This window comes from Simochromis diagramma, unplaced genomic scaffold, assembly GCF_900408965.1.
Source record: "Simochromis diagramma unplaced genomic scaffold, fSimDia1.1 OVJJ01000361.1, whole genome shotgun sequence".
Classification (NCBI taxonomy): Eukaryota; Metazoa; Chordata; class Actinopteri; order Cichliformes; family Cichlidae; genus Simochromis; species Simochromis diagramma.
Genome location: NW_024386860.1, coordinates 5365678 through 5381158, shown reverse-complemented (window position 1 = coordinate 5381158; position 15481 = coordinate 5365678). Strand labels below are relative to the sequence as shown.

Below are 15481 nucleotides of genomic sequence, written 5' to 3'. Positions count from 1 at the left end.
TACACACACAGATGAGCGCCAAAAACAGCCACCCTGGGAAACGGTGAATTCCCCAAACCACAGAGTGCATGAGAGGGTGAGGGGAGTCATGGGAAAGCAGGATGCCTGCATGCAGTGCCACTGAGTGAGCAGACTGGGCCCGAGCTAAAACAGACTGAGCAAAAAAGAAGCAAAATAATACACATCCTGATTTGGCACCGAACCGATGACAGCATCTGAAGGTTCAAAGGCTTGTGAGTGCGATTTATCCACACGCTGTGGTCGGTCAGCTGGCCAGCCAGTCCGGCAGGCACGTAGGACGAGGTGGGTCGATTACAGGTCTGCTCCCATCCTGACACAGTTTGGGAAAACCCAGATGAAAATACAAAGTACGTGTTACGTCTGGGAACGCCTGTAACTCCACCAAATCTTGGGGCCCCTGAGGAAGTGGGGAGGGGGGACCAGCTAGGTGGAAAAGGCTGAATAGCACTGTAAATCAAGGTGAGACGGTATCTGGAAGCTTTTACTTGATGATATGGCAAAAACAAACAGTTGAGAGCCTGTGACTGCATGAGTCTTAAGTGTCTGGAAAGTTCCATCCAGTTGGCTCCATTTACTGACGTCTGTAAAAACTCCAAAGGTTACAAATCACGTCAAACGCTCCTCTCATGTGTGGTCACTCAGATTATTTTTTAAAATCTGCGTTGTGTAATCTCCCCCTCCAATAAAATTCCTTTATTGCCTTTCACCAAAAGAATGGTTTCACTTTAATCATTGTTTAAACAGATGTCAAATTCTTTAAATAAACATAAGAACCACGAAGCATTCAAAAAGAAAACATTTGGCCAGTGAGTAATCCAATTACAACTTTAATTGCTTAGCAGCAGCACGGTGTAATCCAGCCGTCTCTTCTGTATCACGCCTCCCCAAATTATCTTTGAAAAATCATTCTGTCCAACCAGATGCTGCCTTGTGTTGTATGCAGGATGTTTATGTTTAGAGGTATATCTTCTCAGTTCCCTCCCTTTAACCCCCCAACACACACACACACACACACACACACACACACACACACACACACACACACACACACACACACACACTTTCACTCTTTCTCATTTACCTTCCTTTATGCTACCCAAGCCCGACGAGTGGCAAAGCGCGTCTTTTGAAATGATTGCAAAGCTAGACAGGTGAGCAAAATGGATATATTATATTTATATGTTGGATTTATCGTTCCAAACAACAACTATTTGACCAAATTGTGCATGCAAACTATTTAATTAAGAAAAAAAAGAACGTTTTTTTTATAGTTCTTTTACCACGCTACGATACTTTTGATGCCATTATAAGATTTGTCATTGGAAATCTGTTTCAATAATTATGACCCTTTACTCGTGAGTTATATCAGGGTTTCAGTATTAACAAGTGATGAATAACTGTCCTGCTTTCACTAAAAGTCGTGAAACTGAGAGTGAGAAAAGGTTTGTGAGTGAACGTAAGCCGCTTTCTGACTGTCCATCACTTGTGTTTGGTTAACCACAGGTTTTGCATGCATTACTTGTGCTAACTTAAGAGATAAAACTTGTATTAATGAGCGACTCATCTAAGTAGTAATAAGAATTAGTCTCAGACCTTAGTGGTGTAAAATTATTAATTGTGCGAATGACTAGGGAAACTTTCTGACACCACAAAGCCGCCACACCTTTTGCACTGAAATGTTGACTGATAAATTCAACATAGCGTGCTTTTAAAATGTATCTTGTTTTTTTAATCTGTGCTGTGTCTACTGCAGTGTGCTCTTTAATGTTTTCTGCCTTTATTTCAGTATGCTTTTGCCCAGAAAAAAGTTCCTCTATCATTACAAGAATGTGCGCTGGGCAAGGGGCCGGCATGAAACATACCTCTGTTTTGTAATAAAAAGACGAGTAGGGCCTGACTCCTTGTCCTTTGACTTTGGACACCTCCGCAATCGCAATGGCTGCCATGTAGAGGTAGGTAAAGTGGGAGAAGATATGAAAAGGGTCTGCTCAGTAGCAAGAGAGAAAACAGCAATTGAATGAAGGCTGTATAATGATTATTTTATTCTTATTTTTCTCTGCAGCTGCTGTTCCTGCGCCACCTTAGTACATTATGCCCTGGTCTATCTGGGTATGGATTTCATGGGGAGAGGAGGGTCAGCTACTCCATCACCTGGTTCTGCTCCTGGTCTCCCTGTGCAAACTGCTCTTCCAGACTGACCCAGTTCCTCAAACAGACACCCAACCTTCGCCTCAGGATCTTTGTCTCTCGTCTTTACTTCTGTGACATGGAGGACAGTCGTGAAAGAGAGGGTCTCAGGCTGCTTAAAAAAGTCGGCGTGCACATCACAGTCATGAGTTACAAAGGTGGATGAATGAATTTATGCCTATGAGGGCGATAAACAGAAAAAGTAGAGACATATTTGACTTTAGAGTTGTGCACTATTCCCTAAAATAGTCCTTTCCTGGATGTCAGTAACAATTATTTATTTTGCTGATTGTTTTAAGATTTCTTCTACTGCTGGCAGACTTTTGTGGCTCAGCAAAGCAAATTTAAGGCCTGGGAAGATCTGCATCGAAACTCAGTACGTCTGGCCAGAAAACTCAACCGCATCCTCCAGGTATAACATGTAACACACAACATATTTTCCCTCAGGCAAGCAGGATGAGGCCAATCGAAATAATGATGTGTTCAGAATGATAATAATGTCCTGTTCTGCCTTTTCTCTTTCAGCCCTGTGACACAGAAGATTTAAGAGATGCCTTCAAGCTTCTTGGACTGTAAAACAAACCTGTGGCTGCCTCTGAAGTTAGCATTAAGTCTATTATTAAGTCTGATGAGAAAAAGATATGTTGGTGTTGGACCATCACTACAAGAGCTAAACTGAGAATTAGAAAAACTGAGAAAAAAATGCTTTCAAGTTGTGGCAAGGCTTGTAACATTGGGTAGCTGCTGCTTGCTGTATCTGTAGCGAAGTCAAATAAAATACTTTACAATCAGATACTGGATTGTGTTATTGATTGCGAACGGTAATCATTATTAATGTTATAGTTTTACAGTACCAATTATTCTGGGCCGATAAGCTAACTACCGGTAGGTAGTAGCTACCATAACCCACAACTGTGGATTATGGTTAAAAACTATTCCAGTTTTTCACATTTAAACTGTACTCTGGCAATAAAGTCGAAAAACAAAGATCGTAATCAGAGCAGCAAAGGCTTAATATCAAAATTTTAAAGTTAAACCGAAAACAATCCCATAATACAACCAAGAGCTATTAATCATTTGATTTGTTCCTTTTGATCTAGCGTAGAAAATGTGTGCGTAACACCCCTTTAATGTAGCAACGTGTCGGTAGCAATGGCGCAGAGGGACCCGCTTATGCGCAAATACACCGTCTATTACGGTCAAATAGCCGTTAACGCGGCGCGGACACACCACACCGTCACCATCACCGCCACCGGCGTACTCCGACTGAGTAAAAGTCAAGATGGCGACTGATGGTCAGTTCGAATATGAGTCGATCCTCTGTGTCAAACCTGAAGTCAACGTTTACCGAATCCCACCGAGAACATCTAACCGGGCTATCAGGTGAGGGATGGGGGGGTTTCTGACCCAGCGCTCGCGTGCTGCTGCCTTTAGAAGCCGTTGCCTCAGCGACCTGCCTACCAACCTACCCAGCTCATCCGCTAGTCACGAAGCCTCACGTAGCGGCGGCGGTAGTTTATGAGCAGGTTGTTTTTGGGTGTGTATTTACAAGGTCATAGGGTTGTACTGGGCCCTGTTAGCCCACTTAACAACGACTGTATCGGATCGGCTACATCCCTCTCGGTTTGTCTGTGTTCGTGTTTTCATCCTGTGACACATCAGGAGAGATCTGGCACTTAAAATCAGCTATCAGCTGAGAACAGCGTGCTACACGTCCTAATTTCGCTAGTTTGTCGTTTAAGTACAAACAGAAGAGCATCCCTGAGGCTGCAGAGAGGCTAGAGTCCTCCTCAAGGACGCTTGAGCATTGTTTGATGTTGCTCCATGTCAAGGGGTTAAACATGGGATGTCCTGGCTCATAGCCAATGTGGTCACCTCAATCCATTGTTATGTCTTTACTGTGCAGATAATGCATATGTTATAAAGAGGTCGATATTGGTTTGTTTACCCCATTTTTCATTGGCTGGTCCTTCAGCATGACCTGCTGCAGCTGCTTCTGACTGGACATTACACCAACCAAACAGTAGCATGTGCCTCAGGTCCCATGAGACACAGGATTGGTTAACCGCTGACCATATGTATTGTGAGTAAGGGTGATGATGTAATATTTCATCCCCATGTCTCAGTGAAATGTCTTAGTCACGTTTTGCACACGTAGAAAATGAGTGTGTCTGAGTATGACAAATCATAACAGTAACTTTCCTGTGTCTTGCTTATTCACCTCCTCTGTCAACATCAGTCTGAGTAAACTGTCAACAATTCACCTACATCACAACATCTACCTCTGTGTGTGTGTGCGTGTCTTAGGGCTGCTGATTGGAAGCTGGATGCTCCTGACTGGACGGGACGCATGCGTGTGACGGCCCGGGGCAAAGTAGCCTACGTGAAATTGGAAGACAAAGTCTCTGGTGAGAGACGAGCAGACAGGGCAGCGCCATTGTTTACCGGGCGGTCGCTGCTGTAAATCACTTCACTGTATAGTCTCCTGTTTGTCACCCTGCCCCTCTGTTACTCATCGATTCCAAGGTGACCCAGCCTGCAGCCGAGTGAGCAGTCTGGAGGCTGCATCAGTGCATTTTTTAGAAACTTAATGTCCTTGTTTTCTGTAAAATACACCTTTTGTTTTCCATTCACGTAACATGGCAACAATAATAAGTTCTGGTCTGATTCTTTAAATCCTAAAGAAAGGTGGTTTATTTACTACCTCCTTCAGCATAGGATACAAGTAATGTCCTACAGAACAATCAGAATAACAAATAGGTGATGCAGATCGTGTAAATTTGAATTAACATAACCTGATGATATGTTTTGAACCTGGAATAGCAGCCATTAAATGTGGACACAGAACTGCTGTAAATCATTTAGAAAATCAAGATTATTCAATTCAATTTTATTTATCTAGCTCTAAAACACAAGAACAAACACCTCAAGCTTTATATTATAAGGTAAAGTACCTACAATAATGCAGTGTAAATCCCACCAATCAACTAACTCCTTTTGAGCAAAGATTTGGTGACAGTGGAAAGGAAAAACTCCCTTTTAGCTGGAAGAAACCAGGCCCAGGTTGGAGCAGCCATCTGCTGCGACCAACTGGGGGTGATGGGGAGAAGACACAATGTGAAAGAGATTCATAGCTGTATTAAAATGACCAAAGTGAGTTTAAGGTTTACAGTAATTGAGCTTGAATAAGTTATAGTACCATGCAAAAGTTGTTGTTGTTGTTTTTTTGTTTTTTATGGACATTGACTGCTTTTTGGTTCATTTTCGGTCCAGTACCTGACCATTTTCAGAGAAATGTTTTTTTTCTGTTTGTTTGTTAAGCTGCTTAACATTGACCTGTGACTCATTCAAGCATAAAAAAAGACACCTGACTCAAGTGACAAACCAGTGTTGTGTCTACACATAACACTTAGGAAAGAACCAAGTTTAATTTGTACCTTTAGGCACTTTGTCACAAAAACACATAATTTGTTCCCATGTCTTTAGTTAAATCTACGGTAAATGCCAAAAATAACACCGTTGGAGAGCACAAAATAGTATTTTTGTACCAGCAAGGTGATTCCCAAAAATTTGGCCTATGTCAGCATGGTGTGTAGTGTATCCTTAAAAAATGAGTAAACTGGATGAGAGTAGAGGAAAAAAGAAAAAGTGGGAGGTGTAAGACACTGTCTAAAGCAGATGAACAGAAAGCCTTGTCCTTAAGAGGGAAAACTACAGCAAAGACCTGAAATTTGCAGTTCAAGTCATCAGTATGTACGGAGGAGGTACAACAGCCATCTCCAAAACATGTAGAAGACTCTGCCATGGTTTGGGGCTGCATTTCAGCCAATGATGTTAGTGAACTTGTCCAAATCGATTGAATTATGAAAACAAAGAAGTACAATCAGATTTTGATAATATAAAGAAATGATGAGGGGATACTCAGGATGTATGCATAGGACTGTATATCCATTGTTGTATTGCTGCCTTTAAGATTATCATGAATTCATCTGACCTGAATCACATAAACCTTTATTAAAGTAAGTGAGGACATGATGACCAACTAATCTGAGTATGACTGGGATTTTTACTGACTTTATAGGCTATATATTCCTGTTTATTTAAAACCACCTGAAACATATTGCAACATACAAAGCTATAGGTGAGTATCTAAAATAAGCTTTTTGTAGTCCATCTTCAGGGCCCTGTAGTTTCAACACAGTCGACATCAATGATGTCATCGTCACATTGTTTAAGAGACTTTTGTGAGTGCAGTCAGATTCTCACCAGCTCCACACTTATTTAATTATTCTCCTTCACATCTGCCCTTTACCTCGTGGCATTTTCCATCAAACCTTCAGACTGTTTTGCCAAGCTGATAATGAACACATATCTTTTCAGGGGAGCTTTTTGCCCAAGCACCAGTGGACGAGTATCCTGGAGTTGCAGTGGAAACAGTTAGCGACTCAAGCCGTTACTTTGTGCTGCGCATCATGGACGACAACGGTGGGTAAAACAATTATTGCTAAGCCATAAAATATTGAAAAAAAATGTGTTTGAACAGGATACAACGACATTATCTGGATTGATGTGGGTTTTTTAAAAGTCTAATAAATTTAAATTAAAGAATGTAGGGTATTTTTTTTAAAGCCTTTAAAATAATTTTTTTATAGAATCACATACTGTCTGTTTTAGAGATTACTGAACTGTTGAGTAGCTGTATCCATAATTTGTTTCGCAAAGACAAAACTTTATTGCATAATTTAAATTTCGTTCAGTCCTGATTTTTATTTTAAAGGTCTTCATTTTTAAAGTAATGCAGGGACAGTGATCATTACAGAAGTTCTGTTTCTGTACAGCACATTTTCACCCAGTTTGTGCTACGGTGTGCAGGTCATTCTGAGAAACCTGTGGGTTTATTTTGTTTGTTATTACTGCTGTAACTTGATTGTTGTCTTTATGTTTTTTTCTCAAAGGCCGCACTGCATTCATAGGCATTGGGTTTGGAGACCGAAGCGATGCCTTCGACTTCAATGTCGCACTTCAGGACCACTTTAAGTATGAAGCTGCTCTGTGAACACAGCTCTAATCATGACTAATTGAGTTGTCAGTGTTTAGTGTTTCCTAAGATACATTTTTGTATCACTGCTTTCCTCCTTTGCTTTCTTCAGGTGGGTGAAACAGGAAACTGAATTTAGCAAGCAGGCTCAGGCTCCAGACTCCACTCCAAAGCTGGACCTGGGCTTCAAAGAAGGACAGACCATTACTCTGAACATTGGGGTATTATTTATTTTCATAGAGTTTCATAGTACTAGTGTGGTGTTTAGGCCTTTTTCAAAGCTGTACAAATATGTCTCTGTCAAGCTCGAATGCATTGCATCGCATATATTTACTGCTAGGTTTAAACAAGCATCAATCATACTGGATATACCCTCATTCATGCACAGATTTTGTTTCCTTCCATCTATATCTTATCTAGCAATCGAAAAAGAAGGACAGGTCTCGTCCACAGAGTTCAGGCGGCTTTGGGCTCCTTCCGCCTCCCCCTGGGGGCAAACTGGCTCCACCCCCTTCTTCCAGATCAACAAATCATAACACACAACCATCAGCAGGAGGAAGTGACTCTGGTATGTAACAGTCCAACAACAACCCCATGTTTAATCTTCACCTCAATTTACAATGTTATGAGGTTAAGAAAAGATATAAAGGAGGATTCAGAACTAGGGCTGCGGTATATCATATCGTCCAGTATGATACCGGAATAAATTTTTACGTGATCTAAAAGCGTCGTATCGTGATATCAGCGATAGAGCGGCGCCATGTGTTTACATTCCCTAGCATGCACAATAAGAAAACAAGCCCAGGCATGTCTGACTGCGAGAGTCACATGTCAGCTTCTGATGATGATTTAGTAAAAGAGGGAGCTACTTCACTAAACTCCAAACACAGCACAATGGAAGCAACAAACTTATTTCACCACTCGAGGCAAAAATAGATCGTTGAGTTCAAGAAGGCTGCAAAGGTGGAGATGCTAGCAGCTGGTGATGTGCAGCCCAAAAGTAAAACAAATGAGTCACCTGAGCATGGCTGGAGCACTCGCTGGCTATACTCCATATGACAGGAGGAGCATATGTGGATGGAAATTACTGATGCGGTTACTCTGTAGAAAAGTAGGGCTTTAAGGAGCTGGTTAAAAGTTCTACTTAAAGTAGAACATCCCGGTTGAAATGAAATGCTGTTCAGTTTCAGTTTTCTAACTTGACAAATCTGTGCACAGTCCTAAAGAGTTTCAAGTTGTGAATTTTTTTTAAACACCGCATAGGCTTCTTCAGCGCTTACATTTGACTTAATGCTGTGTCACTACTACGCTCAAAATGATGCTTGCAATTCCACCAGGTGCAGCGCAGCAGCTATGGTCTGCGATACTTAAAATAGCATCGGGTCAGTTTTTTTATAGAACGACTGTCAAGATGCACAGAGCCAATAAGGAGGGCAGGAAGTCAGGTATAGAAATCTGGCCACTTTTCAAAATAATAGACCGCATGCACAGTTTTCTGAAACTCTCCTGTTGTGATTTGAAGCCGTGCTAAAGGCAACAGAAAACCGCACTCGAGACACAGTCTCACAGACAAGCGGCAGGTGTATTTCAGGGGTTAATGTGAAGGTCGTGAATCTGTGCACTTTGCTGGTTGAGCCCAGTTTTTAATTAATGTCAGAAGCAGTTTTTTTGATTTATACTGCAAATGAAGGTGAACCTTATTACTCCATTAATGCTTCGAGTTTGGGCGCTGCTTTTTCATTTACAATGGGGGATCTGACCTGCTTAAAGCAGAAGTCAAACTGAAAAAAAAAAAATGCTTCCAGAAATGAATCAGAGGAAGGGCTTATTTTTTTGGTGTTGAAGATGAGTTCCTTGAGCTTGTCTGTTTCCATTGAAGCACAAGTCAGTCTTCATAGTTGATGTAGTGAGTACAGTGTTGCGCAGGTCTATTATCCAAAACTATGACACATATATTTTAAAATATCTTTCATTTAGAAAATAGTGTTTCCTGTAGCTTCTGTAGCATAGATGTTTACAGAGCTAAACTGTGTCATGGTTTTCTACACTCTTCTAGTGGTATCTAATCATGCGCGCGGTTTCGGTTTCGTGTATTAAGATTTGTAGATGCCTGTGTAAGATTTCCTCCGCCATCTGTATAGAGCAGAGGTGAATGTGTGTTTAAAGCACTGAAAAACATTACAAAAGCTTGTCTATCTGAAATCATTGTCCTGTTAGTGGCGCGGTGTGTGTGGTTTGTCCAGAGTAAATGTGGGAAAAGACTCACTAGTTTTGAGTTTCAAGTGGAAATTTTCAGTACTTTACCACCATTGTGTTTGGGTGGCGGCAGAAGTTTCAGAGGTCGACATCTAGAAAGCTCAGTGCATAAAACTGAAACCGTGTGCATCACTGATACCACCAGGGTAAACTGGAAAATAGTGCGAATACCACTGTAAGTAAAAGTTGTAAGACAATATATTTTTGTTATCTGGTGAAATGATATTTTTATCGATTGCTTAGAGCTGATGTATTATTTGAGAAATCCTTGTATTGACATTCAGATAACTTTTTTAATCCCTCAAAAAGACACTTTGTTTGCAGATTATAACATATAACGTGTATTAAAGTTTCAGATGTGCATCTCTCTTTTTCTTTGATTTCAAACTGCCAGGGTGTTTGCTAGACCTGGACTCCAGTAACTCCAACTCTGTGGCTCCACCCAACCCCACCTCGACAGGCAGCTCTGACCTGTGGGGAGACTTTGATTCTGCATCCCCGAAGTGAGGAGAGAGTCCCCCTGTTTTTTTCTCCCTTTTCTCTGTAAATTTATGCAGCACTTTTTGCAACTTTCTTTTCCCGATTACGGGGTCCCGTATCTCTCCCTGCCAAGCAGGGTAAGCCCCTGTCGTAGTTTTATTTCTCTTGAATTCCTCCTACTTTGTTCTGACCTCACAGCACCGTCTTAATTACGCTTACAGCTACAGCTGCGGGCCAACTTGACATATTCAGCAGGCTCTGCATCCCCATCATTCACTCCATCTGCTTGGACTCTCTGTATTTGTCTAGATTCGCCCTGTAACAGTTTATTCCGCCAATTTTCCCGTTCTTACAGTGTTTTATTTGCTAATGATACACAATAGGAATATCAAGGGAGGCATAATCTTGTCATCAACATCTAATGATCTACTGAAATCTAATGAAATGTTCATGAATGACTTAAATGTACAGAGAATATTTATTTTAAATGTGTATATACATATATTGTAAGTGGTTTGTAATTATTGTTGTTGGTCTACGTCCTGTTTCTCCAAGTCTCCAGCAGCGGGACTGATTATATGCACTGACTGACGGTCGCATCTGTCTGTGTAGTTAGTAATTCATGAAATCCGCAGTGAACGCCATGATTGGCTCATGCTAGCTTCAGATTATTGCAACGTTTACCGCATAAGGATTTTACTTGAAAGACTCCTCTTAAGTCGCAGCTGATTTACAGAGCGGCCGTGCTCTTTAGCACTCTCTGCTCGGCTCTTGCGGTTCTGCAGCTGTCAAACACATATTCCACCGGGGACGGGCTGCGGGAGCAGCGCGCATTGTTTTAACCATAAATCAGGACACTTGGAAGCAGGAATGCTGGATGGGAGAGGGTGTAAGCAAAAGAAGGAGAGGCATCAAGTGCTTTTATCTTTGCCTCAGGGGGGAAGCAGAGATGATTTAGTCCGTGTTATGTCATCTTCACTCAGCACAGCTGTTAAAGTTGTGACTGGTGAGTCATTTAGGTCACGGCCTCTCTCCTCGTCAGTGAATCGCTCTGTGTTTCTGTCTCCGTAAGTGTTTATGAGAAGGGCGATCGGGTCGTGCTCAAGCACAGCGTGTTGTGCTGTACAGATGAGTTAAATGTGAACTCCAGTTCCATATCAAGGTGTTAAGCTATCAGCGGTATTGTGATGCAGACAAATGCAACGTGGAAATAAGATAGTCCGTGTTTGATGCAGTGTTTTGTTGTGATATTGTTGTGTACCCAGAGATGGATTATGTAAAAAAGGATATCACACGCACATGTGTTGTAACAGATGTGCAGTGGAAAGTGGTGTGATAATGGATGTTGATCAGAGAACAGAGTGTGTGTGAGTGTAAAGCCCCAAGGATGCTTGTCAGTGTTTGTTTATTGTCTAAATTATTTCTCCCAGATGTTACCTGTTATTCAAACCGTAAGTGTGTGTGCAAATGAATATGCAAAGAAAACTATAAAGAAAACACTTAATGGCCATAACTTTCTTTTGTGGTTGTTGTTTTTTTTCTTCTTCTTTAAATTGAGTAGTAAAAAAATAAATAATCTCGTGAACAACTTCCATTATATTTTATTGGTTACAATAGTGCACATAATACTGAACGGTCAGTGTGTACCTTACAATCCACAACAGAGTGGGTCTTTGTTTTACTTTGTTTCTTATACGATTAAGTGACTCAGTGCTCCTATAGGCCCATTACTGCAGTACCTCAAATGGATCGTAAACCATGGAAGACATGACCTGTGTCCAATACACACGGACGAAATGAAATACTCACACAGTAAAAGGACGAATACATAAACATATGTAGATATGACTCAGCACACGTGTGTGTGTGTGTGTGTGTGCTCGCGTGAAAGAAAAGGAAAGAGACCCTCAGGTGTGGCGCAGCGGATTTATGGTGTTTTTATTGGCTAATTTCGATGACGACGCCCATGGGTCGCACCATCGTCACCCGGTGGTCACGGGCCCATTCTAGGCAAGATCAGGCTTTGTTTGCCCAGGTTTGGGGGTTGCCACGACGATTGCGACAACGTTTGCTATTGGATGACCTCTGGATACGTCTGGGCCACCCAGACAACTCTCTGCATAATTCAGCTGTAATGTAAAGAAAGGGGAAAAAAAGGGTTATTTATTTGTATGCGTATTTTCATGGACTGTAAGATCACTGTGACTTTATACGGACAGGTGACAAATGAAAGGAGAAACCTGAGCCCTGCAGTGGAGGGATCCTGGTTGATCTGATATCCTCGTGTTGGTGTTGTTCCCAGATCATCATACTAAATATTGTTCCAGGATCAACATTGCAAGTGACCAATCAGAATGTTGTGACGTCATACTTTTGCGACTTCGGGAAAAACCGGCGTAAAACAAAAACTGTACTTAAGCTGCGTGAAACCGCCTCTGTCCGCCGATCAACAGACCCTGACCCTAACCCTAACCGTAACCCTTTAATAAACAGTAAGCAGAATTGATATTGTCCTTGCAACATTGGAATTTCATAAATGCACGAATGGCTTGGCGCGCAAAGGAATAACGTCACAACAATGTGATTGGTCACTTGCAATGTTGAACCTGGAACAACATTTTCATGATGGTCTGGGAACAACACCAACACGAGGATATCAGATCATCCGAGGGATCCTGTGGCTCTGACCTGCTGTGGTGTGGTTCATACCTGCTGTCATTTTTATCATTCTTCATCTATTAAACAAAAGATCCAAGTTTAATTTTAATAAAATAAAAGTGAGCGTTACAGCATCAGCAAATATATCATTATTATTATTATTGGCGATTTATTTGGTTTTTACCCTCAAAATCAAGCTGATGAATGTACCAACTTGTTAAACTGCACTCTTTGGCATCATCAACTGAGGGAACAAATTATATTTTTTTGGTTATTTGTTTTAGAGAATCACTGCCAAGGAGCAATGAAGCTGCTCCAGTGTTGTCTTTTCCTTTAATTTGTCACCTGTGTATACATTAAGACTAATTCACCTTTCAGATACTCATCCTCACGGCACACTGTCCTCACGCAGATCTCTTTGTTGATCACATAAACACGAGGGAGGCTGCGAGAGCACCGGGGTAAAACATGAACATTATGAGGATGGATATACTGATACAGGCTGACAGGGTAACTCTGTTCAGTAATGAAAGTCTTGTGAGCTCAATACTGTTACACAAATATTGTACTAACAATTAAGGACGCTATTTGTAGTACTTTATACTTCTAGCTGTGTCTGTTAACATATCATTTAAGTAGTCTTCAGTAGTAGTTTTCCAGGCTTCTTGAAGGACATTCAAAGCTCTTTACTACTTGTACGGATGCAAAGATGAAGCTGTCATCTTCAGGGAATACCTCTTTGGGAATCACCCTGTCGGTGCAAAAATACTATTTTATGCCCGTCAAACGATGTTATCTTTGGCATAGATTAAATTACAGAAATGGCAACAAATTATGTGTTTTCGTGACAGGCTGCTGGTAACAAAGTGACTAAAGATGCAATTTAAAGCTGCTTTGCTGAGCTGTCTGTTATGTTTAGACACAATAGTGTTTCATCCCTTGAGTCAGGTGCCTTTTTATGATTGAATGACTCATGGGTTGGCGTTAAGTGGCTTAACAACCAAAAAATAAAAGTCCTCTAAAAATGATCAGGTGCAAGGACTGGACTGAAAATGTGTGAAAAAACAGCCAAAATGTCCAAAGAAAAGCCTGGAGAACTGTTGCTCAAGCCCATTTCCTTGTTTTCTTTCACCACCTGTCGTTAAAACACTGAAGAAAAAGTAAGACCTTTACTGCTCACTTTTTTAAAATAAGTAAGTCATTTTTCTGGAAAAAAGACTAATTAAAAGTGTGTTGTTGTAGAGGATTTGCAGATCACCTGTAGAGACAAAGACTACCAATACATCTCTTGATGGGCTTGTGAACTGAGTACATCCTGGTGCAAGGATACGTCTCCTCCCTACATTCTGCAGAGAGATAACAGCGGAGACACATGTCATGTTGATATTGTGTAAATCACAAAAGTCCTAAAAGTGGAGATACTCACCGGTTGGTATGGCGTTCCCAGGTGCTTCTAGAAGTGAGGAAAGAAAAGAAAAAGAATAAATGAGAAAAACTCACAGAGTAGCAGACGTCTGTCATCATTATCAAAAGTAAAAGGGCTTTACCAGTTGGCTGAGTTTGGGCTATAACCGTGAGTGCTGTGGAACAGAAACCGCATGAGGGGAGAGGTTTGCAGCATAAAAGCAAACACACAGCGACTCAACCATAATTAAACAAGTTGATTTGTGTGTCCTGTTTGGTAACGTTACCCTGGAAACTGCAGAGGAGCAGGACCACTGGGAGGCTGCCCATTCCTTCAGCTTGTAAGGGGTGAACTTTACGAGCTGCAGGAAACCGAAGAGGAAAAGAGTCGGGATGATTTCACAGAGTGGAACTGCTCAATATCCTCGCTATGATTTTTTTTCTAATTCCTTAACAGTTTATGTTTCCTTTAATCCCGTTACATAAATGCTAACAACATTTCAGCTCAGGGTAATGTTTTCCTTAGAGTTTTGCATCAGCTGAAAACACAGATGTGTAGCACAGTGTCGCACAAGAGCCTCTGATGTCATTTTTCCTACATTTATTTATTCTAGTATTTATTGGACTCCTTGTAAACAGATAAGTGATGCCTGATTTCCTTCCTCCTCCCCCCCCACTCCCCTCTCTCATCTCCCGCCCTGCACCATTCCTCTCCTGATGTGTCACAGTAACTTTGGAGTCCAAGATGTGAGTTCTCGCAAAAGAATGTGTTTTTTTTTGTGTGGCCTATTTGAGGACCCCTCCACCCCTCCTCTGTTACGCTCTCACATTCTTTCCCAGCTTTATTTTCAGAGAACATATCGCCGCTTTCCAACTGTACAATCATCGCCAGCCAATCTGAACTCGATGGTGGGGTTTTTTTTTCCACATCTTGTCCTTTCAGCAGCGATACATCCCAGAGTCACACATTTGCAATCACTCAGTTGAAAACACTGCATTTTTCTGCTTTAGCTGCTTGTTTGTCTCTGTTGGCTCGTTTGTGAGAGTTTTTTCACTCTTTATGTCTGCTGAACTTCGCATGCAATCAACCCTTCACTCGTCTACAAAGCCTTTTTGACTAAGTTAGTTAACTAGTCAGGCATTCTCCTCCTAACTTGTGTTTACATCTAATCAGAAGGATGTATCACCCAGTTAATGTCTTTGGCTGTGAGTTATCCTGAGTCTGCAGATGTTCTTCTGTGTAATTCCTACAGAATGTGTAAAAATCAGGTGGAAAAAGAAACATAACTTGTACTCACAACTTTTGCTGTCGTCCACAACTGCTTTAGTTTTATGAATCTTTTGTCTTCTCTTCTTTTCCCCTCCTTCCCTCTCCTGCACCCTCCTTCTCCTCCTCTGCTTCCTCCTCCCCCTCCTCTTCCCCCTGTCCTCCTTCCC

General features: G+C 41.4%; 3 protein-coding genes across 4 annotated transcripts; 2 read left to right on the top strand and 1 right to left on the bottom strand.

Moving 5' to 3' along the window:
• The first annotated feature begins 275 nt into the window (after positions 1-275).
• Positions 276-2979, top strand: aicda (activation-induced cytidine deaminase). The gene is made up of 5 exons (XM_040029989.1): positions 276-1172; positions 1808-1973; positions 2084-2366; positions 2508-2620; positions 2734-2979. Exons 1-5 carry the CDS (start codon positions 1111-1113, stop codon positions 2782-2784), a joined length of 675 nt encoding a protein of 224 aa, XP_039885923.1. The 5' UTR covers positions 276-1110; the 3' UTR covers positions 2785-2979.
• Positions 2980-3420: 441 nt separating this feature from the next.
• On the top strand, positions 3421-12130 carry LOC120732410 (adaptin ear-binding coat-associated protein 1-like). 2 transcript variants are annotated; one of them, XM_040029986.1, is made up of 7 exons: positions 3421-3591; positions 4516-4616; positions 6589-6693; positions 7164-7245; positions 7359-7467; positions 7667-7814; positions 9897-12130. In XM_040029986.1, the coding sequence occupies exons 1-7, from the start codon at positions 3491-3493 to the stop codon at positions 10007-10009; spliced, it is 759 nt and encodes a 252-aa protein (XP_039885920.1). In that variant the 5' UTR covers positions 3421-3490; the 3' UTR covers positions 10010-12130. The 2 variants fall into 2 exon arrangements, with proteins under 2 accessions (XP_039885920.1, XP_039885921.1); XM_040029987.1 differs by lacking the exon at positions 3421-3591 and adding an exon at positions 3612-3745.
• Positions 11568-15481, bottom strand: mfap5 (microfibril associated protein 5). The gene is made up of 7 exons (XM_040029991.1): positions 15343-15481; positions 14332-14406; positions 14188-14220; positions 14067-14093; positions 13899-13986; positions 13012-13085; positions 11568-12111 (listed from the first exon to the last, which is right to left on the bottom strand). Exons 2-7 carry the CDS (start codon positions 14372-14374, stop codon positions 11999-12001), a joined length of 378 nt encoding a protein of 125 aa, XP_039885925.1. The 5' UTR covers positions 14375-14406; positions 15343-15481; the 3' UTR covers positions 11568-11998.